We start from the raw sequence: 17,873 nt of genomic DNA, 5'->3' as shown, positions 1-17,873 counted from the left end.
TATTATTTAATATTTAAATAATATTATAATTGAAATTTTACTTTATTATTATTTACTTTATTATATAAAGTGTACATATTTTTTTTTGTTAAATATACAAAATATAATTATGTGAAGTATATATAGATTAAACAAAGAGCAAAATAAGAAACTCTGAAAAAATTTTTTTAAAGGCGGATACAAAAAATTTAACTTAATTCATTAGAATTTACTAAAGTAGTATATTTTAGCTTTAACAAAAATTAATTGAACTACAATAGTGAATGATCGCTGTTCTACATCTGTATTTTTATGTGATGATTATTAAATCAAATATATATGATTAATTGTGCCCATCTTTGTCCAATCTTTTTTTTCTTTTGACATGATGTTTTTCTTTCTCTTTTTTTTCCATCGTATCAGTTTTTTTTTCTGTGGACATATCATAAGAATTTACTTAAATATCTTAGCCGCTTTTCAATGCAATGCATGATGATATACATGTTTGTAAGTTTTTTGTGTGAATTGTTAGGCAATTTTCCACAAAAACTTACAATTTGTAATATTACAACTCACAAGGCCATATATTCAACCCACAAGGTATTAAAAATATGAGTAATATTTAATAAAAATATGTTTAATTAGAAATAGTAAAAAATATAATTTTCTTTTTTCTTAGCTAAAAAAAATTACACTATATATGCAATATATAGAGAAATGAAACGAAATAAGATATTACATTGGTGCAAGATATTATTTCACAATTTCATATGTATTGCAATATTCTTCATTAATGTATATAGATTTTCAGCATGGCCAAGTGTCAATATACTAATGTAAGTGTCAATGTACTAATGTATCTAGATATCGATCCAATTACTTTTAATGAATAAAACAAATAGATAACTATTAACTTTTTCACCATTCTTTGTTTTATTGCACAAATTATCGAGCTTGATCATATAGATACATCAGGTTAGTATACTAAGAATCAAGTAATAATTAGAGTGCTCAATAATAATTTTGCTGTTGTATTAAGGAGTGACCAGTTATATTTATATTTAAATTATATTTATTTTATTTTAATGCTTTTATTTATTTACATTAGAATAACACTGACGATTGTTAGTATTATTGTCGAATTATTACAATCCAAGTATGTCTGGTCCTTCCTTGAGTTATAACAAAATGCACAAAATTGAGAAATTGTTCAAAGAAATGTTTTTTTTTTTTTGCTTATATATTTTTTAATTAACATCTTATTGTATTTTGAGAAGCTATGAAATATTTAGCTCAATCAATCAGTACAAAATTTTGTAACATAAATTTCTCATTACTTTTTTATACTAAAACTCTTTCTTTGAACGATCAAGGATTATGATATATGTAGTTTAAGGTAAAAACTTACCTTCTGACTCTCTTGTAGAACAAGATTGCCACACTTTAAAATGGTCAATATGGCATATAATAACCACGTCTATAACTCCTACAAAAAGAAAAAAAAACATGAAATAATAAAATTTACAAGAGAAAAGAATGTAAATTGTTTTATCAAAAAAATAAAGATATATTATAGAAATTAACATATTATGTATAAAGATATAGAAATTAATATGTTCATTAAAATGAGTCAAAATTAATTATTACCTAGGCCGCCTTGTAGGTCTATATCCAAAATATGCACTACCACGAATAATTCCTCTAGTCATACCTCGATAGCCCCTTGCACCTCTGGGACCCCTAATAAATATATAGACAATAAGATAGATGTATTAATAAAAAAAATGTAAATAAATGTATAATTTTTTCTTATACATAAGATTTTATATGTCGCTTAATACTTTTCTTTTTATAACTAGTTATAAAAAGTTTATAACTAATTTATAAAGCTTATGTATTATTTTATAATTATATATTTGATATATATATGTATTATATAAAACAGAATATTACCTATTTGTCATAGAGAAACCAGGTTTGTTTGTTCTTTTAGGCATTACTTTAATTTGACGACCTCTGAACATAGATTCGTCCATGGCCATTGCGGTTTGTACAGAGTCGCGTTCGGCAAATTCAATATAAGCAAAACCTTTAGGATGACCATCAAATTTATTACACAAAATTGTCACTCTGTTAACACTGCCACAGCCATGAAAATGTTGTTCTAACTCTTCTGCTGTAGCCCCATAATCAACCTGTATGTATGTATGTAAAATATTGAGATTGAGAAAAAAATCTGATATGCTTAATATATATAATATTATATATATTGCAAATTTTAAGAAGCATAAGTGACTTACATTGCCAACATAAATGGATCGATTATCAACTTCCATTTTATCTTCCAATGACATATTTAATGGACTTGCTAAAATTATATATATAATAAGAAAACAATGTGTTTTCCAAATATAACTAAAAAATGTATAATGGAAAATTAGATTCAGTTCAGCAATAGAGTAATCACTTGAAAATAGGTAAATTCAAATTTAATTCTGATTTGTCACCCAAAGGGTGAAATTAATTTGAGTGATAGTATAATAACTGATTGTAATAAAAGAACAATCCATGAGAATATAAACGAAAATCTTATTATGAAAAAATACAAAAAAAACGTTATACATTTTATTCCAACTAGAACAGAACTCCAAGAAAGAATCTAAATCTGAATCTAAAGTGTATGATAATATTCAGTATCTTATCTTTATATATATTTCATAGAAAATATAAACTTGTAAACTTACTGATACCAGGTGGACTACCCATATTCATTTGTTTATCCACCTCAGATTGAAGTTGTTTCAATTTCTCTGCTTCTTCCTCCATTTCTCTCACTCGTGCTTTAATCGCCTCTAATTCCTAAGTTATAAACAATATTTTATGTAAGTTAAATAATTTTTTGCACAAAGATTATTATGATTATATATTGTTGTCTTTTAGTATAAAACTAATAATTACTTACAGGATCGTCAATATTTGCTTCGCTCAATTCACGCTTAACACCATCACATTGCATGATAGCATCTCCATCTTGACCATTTTCAAGACCATCAAGACCATCAATATGGTCACTAGCCAAAAGATCTGATTCGGACATTTCTGAAATGTGACAATAAATGAAAATTAATAATTTATTTTTGAATCAATGTCTAGAGATTTATAACATTATAATATTTAGTTAGATCAGTTAACATTTTTAGTACATATTTTAAGTTACATATTTTAATATTATCAGGTTTTATATTATATAATTGTAATATAAAAACTAGATAATATTTAAAAATATTTTCAAATAACAAATAAGAAATCAAGAATATTTATGAATATTATGTATTATATTTATTGATCTGTCATTAAATCAAATCTATATATATTATACACATTTTTGATTTAAAAAAATCTGTTTAGTTATGTCTAGTAATAAATTTTGAAATAATTTATTTCGTACTTAAAAATGAAAAAGATAATTTTATTTTAATGCAAATAGAAAATTAGTTTGTAATATTTTGTAAAAGGGATTCCTTTTTTTAAATTATTTACTTCCAAATAAGTATAGTATAATAACTTAATAATAATCATAATAAATTATTTAAATTAAATTATATATTATACTTTCCTAATTGCAGTGTAAATTATAAGTAGAAATAAAAACAATACCAACAAAATATTAAAAGCAAAAAAACAGAAAAATATTCAGCAAAAGAATTTTGAACAGAATAACAATTATCACATACTATTAAAGCTGTTTAATAATAAAATAAGCATAATTGAGACTTGCAGATGTTTTGAACACATTCATAAATTTGAAAAGATATTTTAATAATTAATTTAAAAATAATTTTTCATTAATAGAAATTTATATTTAAAATAATTATATATAATTTCATTAAAATTGCAGTACATTTTCTCTTAAAAATTGTTTCTGTTCAAGCTGTTTAGCACGATTCCTTTTTTTCAATCACATATCCTTAGCTCGATACTATGCGATTCAATTTTGTATCAAGAACCATGCATCAAGAATAACAATCTAACCCCTTACTTTTTATCTTGTGCCTCATATTAGAAAGTCTATCAGTATAAAATAAAAAAATATATATTAGATATATATATATATTAATGTTTTAAATAGATGCTGAAGTCCCTTATGATTCAAAATATATCTATTTCTATCTTTTATGATTTTTTCAAAAAATTTCTTATCCCTCTCTACACATAGGAATTAATCTATAATTAGATTAAGTCAGATAAAAACATATAAATTTGCAAAATAAAGAAGCACATAAATATTAACCATTTTCTTTAAAAATTCCAACAATGGAGAACAGTTCCTAGTCTAAGAACTAGATGAAAATTACAGCTGCTTCTCTAAACTGATATATAAAAATGACCAAAGTAAATTAAATGAGCCGAAGATTTTACTTTGTTAAATTTAATAAGAATTGTGCGTGCATTGAACTAGCCTGATGTCTGCTCTTCAAGAATCATACGTTATATCGATAAACAATTGATATATATTATTTACTAAATTCATGAGGGATAATAAATAACGTACGTGTATATTCAGAGGTTCGTGATATATATTACCCAAGTATCACTTTAAAGCGACCTGCACCGATATTCTCAAAATCGGCAAACGAGAAGAATGACCAAGAATAAGAACGATGCGATGGATATGCGACCACACTATAGAAAATGCAAATGCAATGATTAGTTCGACTTTAGGGCGTTCCAATATTCACTGCCAGTACTGAAAATCTATAGTTTACGTCACGTACTCTATAGCTTTTCAGTACTGGCAATGAATTTTCGAACCAAAGATTTCTAGAAGTCTGATCGAAACGCAGTCTCGGATGATATTGCATTTTTCATGTTAAAAATTTCCTATCCGACAACCTATCGGAACCTTCGACCATCTCAAGAGTCTAGTTACAAGTTTGTTATATGTATTCGATTCTAAAATAGATTTGCATTGCAGATATATCTTTAATTTAAGATATTTTGCGTTTCTACGTTTTGATATTAAATTTATATTAGTGTCAAAAATGCATGAAATTATTTATATAAAATTATCAAACAAATGTTCCTACTCGTATAATTGACCAATAAGGGAATCTCTATCTCTCTGTCCTGATTGGTCGATCAAACGGTTCGTACGTAGTTTCAAGAGAAGTGTACCCTGCGGTGAACATCGATTGTAATCGATTGCATCGATGATATATCGACTGTGAAATTGCGATTCTCGAAGGAGAGTCAGTATTGAAACGGGAATCGGAGATTGAAAATCGGAGTCGTTCGGTTTCTCGCGAGTGTTTTTCTGGTGTTATCTAAAAGTTTTGCGCGCGGAAAATGATCGCGAGTATTTTTCGTAAAGTTGTTTGTAACATTATGTAATATTATGTAAACGTCGCGATTGTATTTTAATATTGAATATATCTCAGTGCTAGTGCTTTATTGTGTCTGTGTACGTTCGTTCGAAGTTCCGATCGAAAATCGTTTCTCGCAACCGTATTTCGCGTTATTTCCTCAACAAATCGAAAATACACCTAATGTACATCATAATAGGTATGTAATGTAATATTCTGTTCTGTAAAAATTAGTCTCAATTTAATTTTTCTTAATTTGGATATAACAACAATGAATAAACGGAAAATTCGACATTTTCGAATTTTGCAGCGTTTCTATACTCTCTTACACATATTTTTATAAAATTATAAAATTATTAACATAAATATAAAATTTTAAATAGAATGCATTTTTTAATTGAAAAACAAATTATCTCTCAAATTAATATCATATGAATGGAAAAAATATTTTGAAATTTTTAGGAAGATTATTTTTATATTATTAAAAATTATATATATTTATCATAAAATGTTGATCTAAAAAAAAATCGTCGAGAATACTTCAAAGACTTTGTTTTACGAAAATTATATATGTAGTTTGAAAAACTTGCTGTTCACTAACTCCCTCTCGACATATATGTGTAAGTTACAATAGAGTGTGAGATACTTATATACATACAAAAACGTGTAGACAGTGATAGGTTATCCTGTAATTGTTTATATTTTTATTCATTCTGTGAGAAGGAAATATTTACGTGATATATCAGTAACAATCATTTCATTTTTGTTTAACTTTGCACATAAAACTATAATTTAATTACCAAAGAAATGGAGAAAAAACCAAAAGTTATTGTCTTTGATTTAGGTATAAACAAAATTATGAATGTTATAATTTAGATAAGAAATTTTGTATAAGAAATTTCCAGCAATTTCAGTTAGTACTTATTTTTTTCATTATGTTGATAAAATTATTTACACTTTCTATAGATAAATTCTATGGAAAAAATACTACATTTCAGATTATACTTTGTGGCCATTTTGGGTTGATACCCATGTAACTCCTCCATTTAGGAAAGGGTTTGTACATTTTATCCTTTACATAAATAAAAAAAGTGCAAATAATGGCATAATTTAATAATTTGCACTTAAATAAAGGATAAAATTTTAGAACGCAAAATAAAGTAGTTGATGCACATGGTCATACAATAAAATACTATATCGATGTTCCTGATGTATTAAAAATTTTATCAGAGGAAGGATATGAACTCGGCATAGCTTCACGTACATCAGAAATAAAAGGTGCTAAACAATTATTAGATTTATTTGACTGGAAGAAATATTTCAAATATATTGAAATATTTCCTGGTAGCAAAGTCACACATTTCTTAAAGTAAGTTTTATGTTAAATTTGTGAACAATTTGTTTTGTTATACAATAATATAAAACTACAATTTAATCAAATACTTTCAGCATTCAAAAAAGCTCTCAAGTTGATTACAAAGATATGCTTTTTTTTGATGATGAAACCAGAAATATCACGGAGGTTGGTAAACTTGGGGTACATGCTACATTAGTTAGAGATGGCGTAACTAATCATGTTATAAAAAATGCTCTACAATCATTTAGCAAACAATGATTTCTTAAACTTATTTATTTATATTAATAATTATATAATTGATAATAATAATTTAAATTAGCTCTTTTTCTGTAATAATATTTACAAAAGATTTAATGACAAAATTTCTTGATAATATACAAATATAAATAAAAAATATCAACAGGAATAGATAGTACAAATATTGTTATACAGATTTATCAATAGGACATAAATATTTAATCAGTCATTTTGTGGTAATATTCTACTGGACTTTTGATGATAACATTGTCAATATTGTTTTTGCATAAAAGTTTCAAAAAGGTGCTGCAAAGCATCTCTGGACTTTTATTAGATATATTACTTACAAGTCTATCTGCTTCATCTTTAGTTAATGAAGTGTGTAAAAGATTTTTGAGTGTATCTACATTAAAATCTTTGAAAGGACAACCACCTTCATATGTTGTTCCACTAATACCAGCCTGCAACATAGTTTCAAATAAAAAAAAAAAGATTTTTCTTTTGCAAGAATAATTCTTTTATTTCTACTAAAAAGGAACTGTATCTCTATTTTAATATATAATAACTATATATCTGTATTGTATATATTTAATGTATAATACATAAAGTTGTGTTAGAAAAGATTTTATGAAATTTTTATACTTACACAAATTAAATTACAATCAGGTGTTTTATAATTTTTTCGAGAGCCTTCTAAGCCATACATGTGTCTAATACCATAAATAAATTTTTTTTCATTTGACTGCCAATTATGCAAACATACTGAAGAACAGGTATGCGGCTTGGAATATTCTTGTCTCCAAAATATAATTGAATCTTCTAGTTTCATTCCAATTTCTTTTAAAAAAAGGCTATAGTATAAGCGAGCGTAATGACTAAGACGATGTCTACTTCTTAACACAGAATGTAAATGTTGCATGCACAAAGGAAATTTTTGTGCTTCTGTATCTATATTATTAATAGTTATATTTCCATGAACAGCATCTTTTTTGAAAAGATACGATTGAACTTTTTGATTTAAAATATAAAATCTGAGATCATTTTTTATGGTTTGTAATGCTTGTCTCCTCATGATATTCAGTTCATTAGTTACATAATTACTAAATAGTGATTGAAGTACTTTTTTCCAATATGAACAATATGTAATAACATTTCCATTTTTAATAATTAATTCTCTTTCTCTCACTAAATTTGGAACCAGTTCAAATCTTACTGAAAAATAAAAATAGAGTATTATTATATAAACTACTTTAAAAATAATTTATATATTATAATACTCACCTTCATATTGAAATTCAGTGCAATCATGACAATTTGATACTAAATGTTTAAAAATTAAGGGTTGCAAGTAGAATTTGCACAACTCGATCAAAGTTATTTCAGTTGAATTCTTCTCACTTTTAAATATTTGCATTTTCCATATAATTTGTTTCAATAATCTGTGTAGTTGTCTAGGTAATATATTATCTAATCTATGTGTAAATAATAATGATTCTTTAGTTATCCAGTATAAATGTAAATCTGGTGATGCACAAGCTAATAACCTAACAGAAAATATAACAAATTATTAGAAATGTAGGCTGTACAATCCTTTTCAATTTACAATCAATTCCTTTAATAAAAATTTCTATAATACAGAGTTTATTTTAAATATGTGTAATTTTTTTTATTACATATGTTCACTATTTTTTAATTATTTGTGTTTGAATTTTCTTCTTATTAAAAACTATATTAGTTGATATGCACTTACCGTAATACAAAATGTCCAATTTTATCATAAGCAGAATTTTCTAGTAAATATTCAAAGTTTCCATCAAATTCAGTGGTAGATCCTTCATATAAATGTCGTAAATAATCTAATCTAGTCAGAATGCAGTCTTCCAAAATATGAAAAGGTATTTCTCCATTTGGTGGTACAATATAAAACATATCTATATCTATATCAATCATATCAGATAATTTTAAAAATTTTGCTATCCATGGAATGTCTGTAAAATTAAAAAAAATATGTTGTAATCATAAACATTACAATAATTCTACATTAAAAAGGAAGAAATATATAAAATAGTATATAACTTTTTCTTTTTTTTTTAGGGATTTAATAATTATTTCGTTTTCTATATTACTATTAAATTTTATGTATGCAGTATATGCACAAATTCTTATTCAATTCTCATTTCACTGTTATTTAACCTTATATATTCATGCTTTTACCGTATTCATTTTTATAATTCACGCATAATATTTATAAGGTTTACTTCTCCGGTTTATTATAGAAAACCAGATTTTTTTCAACATAATTTAATAGATACATGTTATATCATTAATGAATGTCATACGTTCATTCAGATAAACATTGACTGGATTATGAAAGACTTGCTGGTCGCGTACGAGGATGCGTAACTTGGAAATCTATCGTGATGCCCTCTTTCACAGATTACTAGTGAAAGAAGTATGTAGTGAATCACCGACGAAGTATTTTGTCGGCGTATGAATGAATATAATCATATATATATATATATATAAGTAATAAGAAAAGAAATACGCGGAAATAAATATAACATAGGAAAAAGTCTTTTTCTGATTTTCTTGCTTGCTTTTTGAAAGAAAAATTTTATTTTTGCATGCATATATTTTAGTGCATGATTAATGATTATTATACTCACAATATAGAATCATATGCAGTGTAAGGAAGGTATATGGAATGATAGAGGATATTTTCAAAAAATAAGTGACTTTTCACTCCATTGTCCCATACAAATAGATTTTATCATTGTGCTTCATGGATAATGGATAATGGAACTTACACGTGGTATATTTTTTAAAATGAATTACACGTGTGACTTTTATAAATATAAAAGATGCGTTCAAGTCTCTCTATGACGCACAATAATTTATACGATTTTGGTGGAATACTGTATACGCAGCAATTGATCGAATTTAATATGGCAAAGTTAACAAAATTGAATTTGTTTTAGAAGTTTGATCTATCTGATTGCATTAATAGACTGTTGCACCTTTTCTTATTTATATTAAAGCGAGAATAATCAAAGAACAGCACACGTTACATTTCGTGTCAGGAATACACTTTAATCGTTATAAAGTGCCGTACATGACTAGGTAATTTCTAAATGTATAGTATATATGTACATACATACATATATATATATGTATATATGCATGTATGTATATATACACACATACACACACGACTACTGAGTAACATGTATACTTTTATGATTTGTCCCTTAATTGTCGTTTTTATATTATACAAATAATTTCTAGATCGTTGTACATTGTTACGTTACCGATTACCGCTTACACGCAAAATTTACTTACATTTCTTCGCGATTGCTGCCTTATACGACTAATTAAAATATATAGATATATTATAAATACTTGCATTTATATATATATTTTTTCCCGTTTATATATATAGTCTACTTAAATCGAGTTTGTTCAAGCTTTATTACTCATAGACAATCTGCTTGATATTTACAGAGATTAGATACAAAATTATAAACAGTTCTTAGTACAAAATAATTTTATGACTATAACGATCAAGGTTCGATAGCGTAGAACAAGCATGGGCAACTCACTATGGCCAGTGGTCGATTTTCGTTGTAGTTCTCTTTTCTTGTTAAAGATTAAATAATGTTATTAATCTTAATTCAATCTCGACGCTTTCATTTATAATTTTTTAAAAGGAAATATTTGTTCATATAAAAAATATAACACAAAACGTGGCCGAGTCGAGTGATATGGCCGTGCGTTGCCCATACCTAGATAGAAGATACAACTAGATGAGCTCTTCCCAGTTTTCCCACGATTACCTGTGATGATTAGACTCTTCGATATTCCAGCATAGAGGTCAACAATCAGGTATATCGAAATCATATTTCTCATGTGTTCGCGTGAACGAAATATTCATACGATTGTATATCAATTTCATTGCTACGATCTTTAGTCGTAGTGATATTACTTTGTACGATGTAGTCATTGTTTGTGAAACTGTGAAATAATTTTCAAATTAAACATGGTCGTATACAATATACGAAAACATAATATTAATACATATTAATGCACGATATTAATTTGTTATTGTTATTGGAATTACAATGTTTAGTTTTGTCCTTGAAAACATAAATTATCAAATCGTGCAAACTATCTTTCTTTCATGAATTAGCATATTATTAGACTATATTATATATAAAAAGCACATCTCTTTTTCGTCTTTTTTCTTTGCGCTAATAGAATTGCATAATTATATTAAAATTATATTCGACTGAGAGATGAAAATCAAGATTGTTTTATGAAGGGAGTATGTTTATTATGAAAATAACTATGAAATGTCAATTCTGTTAGAATCGTGAAAAAATCGCGATTAGTACTAAAATTATTTTCTAAAATTCCGAGGCAAGCGTGATTGTCGATCATACGCGTTTAAAAATATATGTCGAAGGAATTAGCAGTTTGTCGTGATAAGGATTTAAGGATATCGCTGCAATTAAAGTTGAGCTTATTAACACGTAAGGCCTTTAAGAGAAATGAAATTTTCTATCGATCTAGCGTATTCGTACTTTAATAATAATTCGAACAAAATATCTGATGATTATTACTCATTTCTGATATTGTACGGTTACCTCGGTGATGCCTTTGACAGAGCTCGATTTGTTACAAAGGATATAATTAATTATCATTGGAAAAAGGGCACACTAGGTAGAAATAAGTTATCTATATTATAATAGCGAATCTTTACATAGAGAAAGGATTAAGTATGCTTTGTTTGCATTTTATTTTATATTGTTTACTTCTTTCTCTAACATCTGATTTGCAGTAAATTATGGAGCAATTGCACGCTAGATTTATGATATAAATATGAAACTGCTAAACGCTGCAAAGTCTTTATGTTCTTATCACTTTTTATTATCTTGCATTTCTATTGTTTTTTTTTAAAGAAAATTAAACAAAAATTATCTGATCTTTTATTTAAGTTATGATTGATAATAAAAATAAAATATATTCGAATAATCCTTTCGCTAGCAAGATTTTCGAATTGGTAGGTACAGAGAGATAGGTACGTAGGAATATACTAAATTATCACATGAGTAGACAAGTAAGTTACTTGTTAGCAGTAAGGGGCAACAATATAGCCAAAGGCAGCGTTATGCTTATATCGGCGAATCTAAACGCAACTACAATTCATTCTCTATTATCATTCTAAAAGTAATGGCAGTCTGCTTCGGACTAAAAGTGTATCGACAATAGGTATTATTGTTTCAACTCAGTCACAATCAGGGTTGGTCGAGAAAGTCTAGTGAGTAGAAAAAATCATGGTAAATTCCGGTTTTTACTATCTCGAACTTTGTCCAATGGAATAAACTGGCAAAAATTAACTAATATGTAATACTAAAATATATTTACATATATATATATATATATATATATATATATATATATGTGTATGTATGTATGTATATATTACATAACTTTTGCAAACAGATATTTTTGCTTTAATTAATAAGTCATACTAATTACTTACTAGTTAAAAAAATGAAATTAATATTATAATAAAGTCTTTCATATAGATATGATTTGCGTTTACCTTTCAAAGTCTTTTAAAAACCTAATTTATTTGTTACATCGTTTGAATCTATTACGGATTTTATTTTGATAAATTTTGATAAATCTTAAATTAAAAAATTGACTCTCAATTGACAAATATCGATAAAAAGATGCTTTATTTTTTTCAAATATTTTTAATAGAAAATATCAATTTGTCCTGTTTTTTTTTAAATACCGGTTTTTATTAGCATAGATTTTATCTAAAAAATGTAGAATTTTGCCAACCCTGATTACAATCGCGCGGTGCGAAAAATCGATTAGCCAAAGTTTCGCGATGGCACGAAATACGAAATTATATATCTGTTAATCCGGCACTTTTATACAAAATTTAAATTACGCACTTAGAATGTTACACTTAATGCATAATCAATCGGCTATTATTATTTACCTCTGGCAAGATCAAAAATTGCCTATCTCTATTACCTCATAATCTATATGTTAATTCGCATTGACGGTGATTTTCTTTCACTTGTTTTAAGACATTTCGATTTCGGTGATATAGAAGCAATTCCAGTTACGTTTAAATTCAACGCGTATTTTAACTACATATGGCTATGCCTCCATATCATCTACTCCTTATGCGGTAGTACATTTTAATTTATATAAATAGTATTTTTAATGATATAACGATAACATCGCGCCTATTTACTAAATGTCGCATAAGTTATAATAGTATCCATCTGGTATATATAAATATGAGAAACTTAAAAGTCGATTAAGAAATTATCGGAGTCAAGTATGTACGATGGAGACAATGATACGGCGAGTTCATTTTTAATTTTAAAGTTTAAAACGCTGATTACGCTACTTTCTATAGTCTCTTCGTGTTTTTGTTTATTGTGTAAGAAAAAACGTTCCGATAAATTGAACTCGTCAACTTATTACCTCACTACGAACATTTTATCGGAAGTTAAAGAATTCTCGTTTTCACATTAATATCAAATTTCAAGCGAGTATATAACGCTTTCGGAGAAGGACATTTTGACTTTTTTGTCCGTCTAATTTCATCCATCATTCCCGAAAAATGCAATGATAACGTTCCTTACTATGGTACGCCTATCTGTACAATATCCTAATTTCATTGATCCCGCCTATCATATAAAGTTACAATTATGATGTGTCATAGTCACATGATACGTAGTCTATAACCGTCTTTTAATGCAGAATAGATAAAATTACTCTTCGTCTACTTGCGTTTACAACTTACGATAATTCGTCTAGTGTTATAATATTAACGAATCCCACTCACATACAAATTGTTAACTGCGATTGCAATTAGTGATATCGTTCGAATAAACATGTATTATTGAGAAATCTTTACAATCATCTCTGACTGTCTTTGAAGTTATTTAAATATTCTCACATATGCTACATTTCACACGGATGTCTTCACAAACTAAAAAATAGCGTTAGAAAGACGATTAATTTCTTCACGATTGAAGAGAGAGAGAGAGAGAAAGAGAGAGATAACGTTATTAATACTATACGATAATCACTCGTCGTTTCGCGATATGTTTCGTAATGATAAAGAATTTCGCGATGTAAATCACATGTAGATTCATCTCACAAATGGGTTTTAAATATCTGGGCGATATAAGTTTTCAAAGAGAGTAAAAGAGAAAGATAGATAGATAGATAGATAGATAGATAGAGAGAGAGAGAGAGAGAGAGAGAGAGAGAGAGAGAGAAAGAGAGAGAGAGAGGGAAAGAGAGAAAAAGAGAAAATAGGCGCCCATACGTTCATAAAACACACTCAGTTATAATTCTTTACGATTAACTTGAACAGTTGTTCTAGCGTCTAATATCGTAGCTGCTATATTGCCGTACGTCGATGTGATTCACATTTTTTTTTTGCATTAAACCCTTAATCGAAATGATATAATCCCGAAGGAATCCTAATATTATTCTTCTTAAGTAACGATCCCCTTTTTATTTGCGTAATTGTCGCGCCTAGGTACCCACCCGTGCAGGAATGTTCACAGCTGTATTACAGTTACATGGTATTGCTCCTAAGTTCCCGACGATTGCGAGACGATTTTCTTCGGCGCAACCTCGCAAATATCCGTCTCTCTTGATAGTATCAGAGAGCTTCTTCACAGAGCGGCTATCTACGACGGGCAAGTTTTTATTCTGCTCTCGTCCGATTGTCGTATTCACAGATTCGTATCCGTCTTTGCCTTTCTTTACAGTCGAGAAAGAATTCTACGCTTATTTTACATCGTTGCACACTACTGTCGCGAGTACTTGCATCGAGATCCGATGCTCGTGACGTCGTGCTCTAAATCGATATGCACTTTCAGTTAGTAAGAATTTCACGGAGCATCAGTCGTATTTGCGGCGAAAGCTCGAATTATTTGTTTATGATGAATTCCGATACAGTGAATCTTCGACTCTCGCGTTTACTCCTCTTCTATCTATTTTAACTGCATTTCCTGTTCGTTATTACTTCGCGAAAAAAAATATGTAAATAAAATATTGAAATAAAATTAAATAACGATCGATTTCATAAAACTCCAAATCCCAGTCTCATTTCGTTGACAGACAATAAAATTCCATCGTTGTACTTATCTTTTCGATGTCGTGATATTGTATATATATTTGTCTTCTCTTCACGCTTTCATCTTTCTTTTTGTTCACTAGTCGCTCTCACTCACTCATCGTTCGCTCCCTGCAATTCTTCGAATGAGGACATTGCCTGCACGCTCGTCGACCCGTTTCAGAACCGAACTTGTTCTGATTCGTGGGATGATTATCAAAAATGTCGCGCTTGGTCAAGTTTGGGGCTCAATATCAGGATGTTGGAGCGTATCCAAGATTTTTCCGCTGCAGAAAGAGCGATATTTCACGGAAAGTCGGTCTTTCGTTCTCCTCTCGCCGCCAGCATTCGAGCATCAGATCGTAGATGTCCTTGGAGGAGGCGGTGGGTCGCGGTAAGTAATCAAAGACATTTCTAGAATCCTCCTTGCACCCATCTTCGGAATTAACGTTGTTGCAATCGGCGGCGTGATGCAGTTGCCGCAGGCTCTGTACCACTTCTTCGTCAGACAGATGCTCGTAAGGAACGCGTCTGCCAAGATTCAAAATCTCCCACAGAGTAACTGCGAAAGCCCACACATCGCTCTTGGTCGTGTATTTTCCCTGAAAATTAGATGCAATTCACGTTATTGTAGTATTTCTCGATGTATGATTTACAGTTATTTCACTTGAATTAAATTACCATATCCATGTTAATATGCCATAAAGATAAAATCATAAAAGCTGCAACTTACCAGAAATATTGACTCCCAGGCCATCCATCGTACCGGCAACGGCATAGTTCCATTGACTTTATAGTAGTCACAAGCGTACAATTCGTTGTCCGTGCCAAAGTCCGAGATTTTGATATGATAAGCCTTACCGACCAAACAATTTCTGCAAGATAAAATTATGATTTATAGAAAACATGAGATGATTTTATCGTGACAAAAAGATCCGCATTTTTTTATATTTCTATTTTTGTATTATTCCATCATTTTCGTTCATTATTAATTTATGTCAAATTCTCGTAATTGGGCAGAGGAATAATACTCAGACTTTAAAATAGTTTTGGATGCTTTAAAATATTTCTGGTTGCTGAATAGCATATTATGTCTCTCGAGTTTGCGTACATTTGTATTATCGATTAAATTAAAATTAAATATTTAATTAAATATTTTGCGACTCACGTTTGTGAAACGAAAGAGGCGCAGTCAGATTGATCGTCGGTGCATACATACATGGAGCGCATAGCGTGCCGTGTATGCAATCTGCATACGCGTATACGCATTCTGTGCATCGTAGTCAACCGGAAACGAGAATGACTGTCTATGCAGCATTTGCTAGTAAGCTCTATATGGTATATATATATAGTATATGGTAGTAAGCCTTGCCTATATTCTCTTACTATGCTATAGAAAATCCAAAATTAGAAAGCAACAGATATATTTTGATTGGATCTCTTTTTATATTTATTATATTTGAGTTAAAAACATTTCTCTTTTAGATATTGAGCAATAAAAGCGATATTCCGGTACGTAGCTTTCAAGAAATATTTTGGTTTTATTTTTAAACAAATTGAAATGACAAATGATTGCGAACTACTTATTTTTTTTTTTCAATTTGTAAGTACATACGAAGTCAATGTATTTGACTATGGTATTATAATAGAAACCAATTAGTGAATTTCTGACAAAGATAGTGATCTACATACACAGCATGTATGTATCCTTTTCTATGAATTAGGTCATTCCCCCACCCTTGAAGTTCACTCCAGTATGTTATAGAGCTCAATGGCATTTGCTCGCGAATGTGGTCGAGTTACATTTCCTGTTTAAGCATACAGGAATGAGCAATTGTACACAATGCGTAAATAAATTTTGCCCGTTGGATAATCAAGAAGTATTTAATCGAATTGTCGTGCAACGATTATTATAAATTATTTTCTGTAAGAGTAAGATATAACGATGCGAAGTATTTATTCGACAACAGCCGCGCTGAGATAGCAGTATATTTTAATCTTGTTGTTAATATTATAATACATGATATAGTTGCTTAATCTTATCGGGCTTGATATTTCATCCACTCGTCCTTTGAAAGGGTTTCACGAGAGATAGGTTCGAGGAGCCCCTGAGGAGAACTTAGAGACGGAAAGCATTCATGCAACTCGGCTCAAAGCTCCAGACATTGACCGGTTCGCTTTAAAGACGAACTAATCTTCGCTATCTGAGAAACGACCAGCCAAACATCCATAGAGCGAGAGGGTATAGAATAGATAAAATCAATTAATTTCGCCGATAGAACAAAGCTCCAATTTGGCGGCAGAACCTGGTTAATTAGGGGCGCTTTATCGATCATTGCTATTGGCTACTTTGCCATCGGGCTACTGCGTCGATGGGGTTTGACCTCGGTCCTCCCTATGTTGCAGAGTACGACAGTAATGCAATAAGCCGCGTTCACGCCTCACATTGAAGCTGTTGTAGTATAAATCAGACGTGATGATCTCTGTTCTATAATCTAGCGGTTAGAACTTTAATCGCTCGCATTAATTTTAGGAATAATAATTTTGAAAGTAACATAAACAAGAATAATAATTCACATAATGCAAACTACCAATCAAAAATATCTACGCACTTTATAATATATATATATCCTAGTATTATTAATAATTTTTTAATAATTTTTATTTTATTTAACAGTAATTAGTAATGTATTAAAAGTATATTCATTGATATATTAAATTTAAATTACAATTATTTCAAATTGATGTGTATTTTTCCAAATATTATTTTAATAAA

General features: G+C 28.8%; 4 protein-coding genes across 12 annotated transcripts in view; 1 reads left to right on the top strand and 3 right to left on the bottom strand.

Annotated features, from left to right (window-relative positions):
• Positions 1 to 1,387: 1,387 nt before the first annotated feature.
• Pabp2 (poly(A) binding protein nuclear 1) lies at positions 1,388 to 4,682 on the bottom strand. Its single transcript, XM_072887323.1, has 7 exons — positions 4,532 to 4,682; positions 2,942 to 3,078; positions 2,724 to 2,838; positions 2,280 to 2,347; positions 1,933 to 2,174; positions 1,627 to 1,719; positions 1,388 to 1,465 (listed from the first exon to the last, which is right to left on the bottom strand). The coding sequence occupies exons 2-7, from the start codon at positions 3,074 to 3,076 to the stop codon at positions 1,432 to 1,434; spliced, it is 687 nt and encodes a 228-aa protein (XP_072743424.1). The 5' UTR covers positions 3,077 to 3,078; positions 4,532 to 4,682; the 3' UTR covers positions 1,388 to 1,431.
• Positions 4,683 to 5,978: 1,296 nt separating this feature from the next.
• LOC140675129 (magnesium-dependent phosphatase 1) lies at positions 5,979 to 6,957 on the top strand. Its single transcript, XM_072909226.1, has 4 exons — positions 5,979 to 6,186; positions 6,341 to 6,398; positions 6,490 to 6,711; positions 6,792 to 6,957. Exons 1-4 carry the CDS (start codon positions 6,150 to 6,152, stop codon positions 6,955 to 6,957), a joined length of 483 nt encoding a protein of 160 aa, XP_072765327.1. The 5' UTR covers positions 5,979 to 6,149.
• A 197-nt stretch (positions 6,958 to 7,154) lies between these two features.
• Positions 7,155 to 11,364, bottom strand: LOC140675124 (uncharacterized). The gene is made up of 5 exons (XM_072909216.1): positions 9,151 to 11,364; positions 8,687 to 8,924; positions 8,218 to 8,480; positions 7,583 to 8,148; positions 7,155 to 7,397 (listed from the first exon to the last, which is right to left on the bottom strand). The coding sequence occupies exons 2-5, from the start codon at positions 8,884 to 8,886 to the stop codon at positions 7,155 to 7,157; spliced, it is 1,272 nt and encodes a 423-aa protein (XP_072765317.1). The 5' UTR covers positions 8,887 to 8,924; positions 9,151 to 11,364.
• A 138-nt stretch (positions 11,365 to 11,502) lies between these two features.
• Positions 11,503 to 17,873, bottom strand: part of LOC140675071 (discoidin domain-containing receptor 2) — a 141,588-nt gene continuing 135,217 nt past the window's right edge. For all 9 annotated transcript variants that reach the window (XM_072909103.1, XM_072909172.1, XM_072909156.1 and 6 more), the window contains 2 exons: positions 15,831 to 15,972; positions 11,503 to 15,699 (listed from right to left, as the gene is read on the bottom strand). In XM_072909103.1, coding sequence (XP_072765204.1) covers positions 15,352 to 15,699; positions 15,831 to 15,972 — 490 coding nt within the window. In that variant the 3' untranslated portion in view covers positions 11,503 to 15,351. The remainder of the gene's footprint in view (positions 15,700 to 15,830; positions 15,973 to 17,873) is intronic.

Source organism: Anoplolepis gracilipes, chromosome 2 (genome assembly GCF_047496725.1).
Source record: "Anoplolepis gracilipes chromosome 2, ASM4749672v1, whole genome shotgun sequence".
NCBI classification, from domain to species: domain Eukaryota; kingdom Metazoa; phylum Arthropoda; class Insecta; order Hymenoptera; family Formicidae; genus Anoplolepis; species Anoplolepis gracilipes.
The sequence above is the reverse complement of the archived record's forward strand: the minus strand, read 5'-3'. Positions and strand labels throughout refer to the sequence as shown.

Bases quoted from the DNA above. Each gene is read 5' to 3' on its own strand.
- Pabp2 (XM_072887323.1), bottom strand. From the start codon at position 3,076: ATGTCCGAATCAGATCTTTTGGCTAGTGACCATATTGATGGTCTTGAT. The intron at 2,175-2,279 runs GTAAGTCACTTA...ACATACATACAG, and splicing joins GATCCATTTATGTTGGCAAT to GTTGATTATGGGGCTACAGC. The intron at 1,720-1,932 runs GTAATATTCTGT...TATATTTATTAG, and splicing joins GGTTTCTCTATGACAAATAG to GGGTCCCAGAGGTGCAAGGG.
- LOC140675129 (XM_072909226.1), top strand. From the start codon at position 6,150: ATGGAGAAAAAACCAAAAGTTATTGTCTTTGATTTAG. The intron at 6,399-6,489 runs GTTTGTACATTT...ATAAAATTTTAG, and splicing joins ACTCCTCCATTTAGGAAAGG to AACGCAAAATAAAGTAGTTG. The intron at 6,712-6,791 runs GTAAGTTTTATG...AAATACTTTCAG, and splicing joins AAAGTCACACATTTCTTAAA to CATTCAAAAAAGCTCTCAAG.
- LOC140675124 (XM_072909216.1), bottom strand. From the start codon at position 8,886: ATGATTGATATAGATATAGATATGTTTTATATTGTACCACCAAATGGA. The intron at 8,149-8,217 runs GTGAGTATTATA...TTTATTTTTCAG, and splicing joins CACTGAATTTCAATATGAAG to TAAGATTTGAACTGGTTCCA. The intron at 7,398-7,582 runs GTAAGTATAAAA...ACTATGTTGCAG, and splicing joins CTGATTGTAATTTAATTTGT to GCTGGTATTAGTGGAACAAC.